This window comes from Capsicum annuum, unplaced genomic scaffold, assembly GCF_002878395.1.
Source record: "Capsicum annuum cultivar UCD-10X-F1 unplaced genomic scaffold, UCD10Xv1.1 ctg36556, whole genome shotgun sequence".
In the NCBI taxonomy this organism is placed as follows: Eukaryota; Viridiplantae; Streptophyta; class Magnoliopsida; order Solanales; family Solanaceae; genus Capsicum; species Capsicum annuum.
In genome coordinates this window covers 1-2,338 of record NW_025843552.1, presented here as the reverse complement: position 1 = coordinate 2,338, position 2,338 = coordinate 1, and the positions used below count along the sequence as shown (strand labels likewise).

At 39.2% G+C, this 2,338-nt stretch overlaps 1 protein-coding gene across 1 annotated transcript; it reads left to right on the top strand.

Moving 5' to 3' along the window:
• The first annotated feature begins 302 nt into the window (after nt 1-302).
• On the top strand, nt 303-1,710 carry LOC124891519. Its single transcript, XM_047403241.1, has 2 exons — nt 303-465; nt 1,508-1,710. The coding sequence occupies exons 1-2, from the start codon at nt 303-305 to the stop codon at nt 1,708-1,710; spliced, it is 366 nt and encodes a 121-aa protein (XP_047259197.1).
• The last annotated feature ends 628 nt before the right edge of the window (nt 1,711-2,338 follow it).

The window sequence follows — 2,338 nt, the reverse complement described above, 5'->3', positions numbered from 1 at the left end:
TAAAGGTGCACAAACAAAATTACCCTACTCATGACTTTAAATTAGCAGAAGTGGTGTTTGCACTTAGAATTTGGAGGCATTATCTTTATGGGGTGCATGTTGATATTTTCACTGACCATAAGATTTTGAAGTATGTTTTCTTGCAGAAAGAACTGAACCTCAGGAAGAGGCGTAGGATGGAGATTTTGAAGGACTATGACATGATCCTTCACTATCATCCGAGTAAGGCAAATGTTGTAGCCGATGCCCTCAGTAGATTATCTATGGGCTGTTTTTCTCTTATTGAGGAAGGAAAGAGAGAGATGGTGAAAGATATTAACCGGCCTGGAAACCTAAAAGTGCAAATCTTAGATTTCGAAGATGGGGAAATGGTTGTTCATGAGATATCTACATCTTTCCTTTGTATAGAAGTTACAGAGAAGCAGGTTGAAGATCCCATCTTGATACAGATCATGAAAGATGTGGGTTAGCAGAAGGTGATGTCCTTCAAAATTGGTGGTGATGGTATTTTGAGGTATCAGGATAGATTATATGTACCAGATATTGATGGGTTGAGGAAGAGAATCCTTGACGAAGCTCACACTTTGAGGTATGTTGTTCACCCAGGCTCTACTAAGATGTACCATGATCTAAAATCTATGTATTGGTGGAATAATATGAAGCATGATGTGGCTAACTTTGTTTCCAGTGTTTGAATTGCCAAAAAGTTAATGTAGAGCATATGAGGCCAGGTGGTTCTTCCCAGGTGATATCCTTGCCCTTTTGGAAGTGGGAGATTATTAATATGGACTTCATTATAGGACTTCCGAAGCCCTAAAACTAGTATGATTCTATATGGGTAATTGTAGATTGGTTGACCAAGTCAACCCACTTTCTGCCTGTCAGGACTAACTATTTGGGTGAGGATTATGCTAAGCTGTTCATTGTTGAAATGGTCCATTTGTATAGGGTACCTGTGTCCATCATATCCGACCGATGTACACATTTTTCTTCTCAGTTTTGGAGATCTTTTCAGAGGGGTCTAGGTACCTAAGTGAACTTATGTACTGTATTTCACCCTCAGAATGATAGGTAAGCTGAGTGCACTTGCCCCTGATAGAGTTTACGTATAATAATAGTTTCCAATCCAGTATTAAAATGGCACCATTTGAGGCATTGTATGGGAGAAGATGTAAGTTTCCAATAGCATGGTATGAGGTGGGCGAGACATAGATGTTTGGTCCTGATCTTGTGCATCTGGCAATGGAGGATGTAAAAATCATTAGAGAACGACTAAAGACAGCACAAAGTTGTCAAAAATCCTACGCCACTGTTAGAAGAAGAGATTTAGAGTTTGAGGTTGTAGATTGGGTATTCCTAAAAATGTCTTCTATGAAGGGAGTCATGTAATTCGGGAAGAAAGGTAAGCTGAGTCCTCGCTATGTAGGGCCATACCAGATTGTGAGAAGGATAGGTGAAGTTACGTATGAGTTAGAGTTGCCTGTAAGTTTGTGTTCTTTTCATTCAGTGTTTCATGTGTCCATGTTGAAAAAGTGTATTGGAGATCATTCTCTAGTGTTGCCAGTGGAAAAGATCAAAGTGACAGACTCCTTATCCTATGAAGAAGAACCTATACCAACTTTGGATCGTCAAGTTAGAAGATTGAGGAACAAAGGGATAGCTTCAGTTAAAGTATTGTGGAGAAATCAGAAAGTTGAAGAAGCAACTTAGGAATCAGAAGAAGACATGAGAAATAGATAACCAAATTTATTTGATCCGGTGAATGATGAGAAGGAAGGTACAATCCTTGTCCTATTTTTTTTTCAATCCTTAGTATGCTTGAAATTGTTCTTAGCTATATCTTGCATCATTATTTGGGAACGAATGATCCCAAGGGGGGGATAATGTAACGCCCCATAAAAAGTCGTTCGTGCATTAGTCCCTAATAGTAACTCTTAGCTTTGAAAACTTGAAAATATTCTAAGTGTAAAAGAGGCTTAGAATCATTTTTAGCTTCTACAACTTCAGGGAATTTATTTTCAACCTTCCCGACCTTCTATTTTAGATTTTCTTGTTGATTCATGATCAGGGAAGTAAATAGTGCATATTGGGTGAGTTTCAGAATTTTTGGAAGTCGTTTAGGGCATATTTGGATGCCCAAAATAGTGGCATCATGCGATTTGCATGCGTCTCATGGTCCAACACACGGTGGAAGCAGCATGCGTCGCATGCTCTAGTACGGTGGGATATAGCATGCGACGCATGGTCTGCTACACGTACCTGGGAATTTCAGCATTTAAGCTCCGTCTCATTAAGGGTGTTTTAGGTATTTTCCATGACCTTTTCATCTTAAACACGA

Excerpts from the sequence above, each read along its gene's own strand:
- LOC124891519 (XM_047403241.1), top strand. The coding sequence starts at position 303 with ATGGTGAAAGATATTAACCGGCCTGGAAACCTAAAAGTGCAAATCTTA. Across the intron at positions 466-1,507 it reads ACAGATCATGAAAGATGTGG|TGTTTCATGTGTCCATGTTG; the intron begins GTTAGCAGAAGG and ends CTTTTCATTCAG.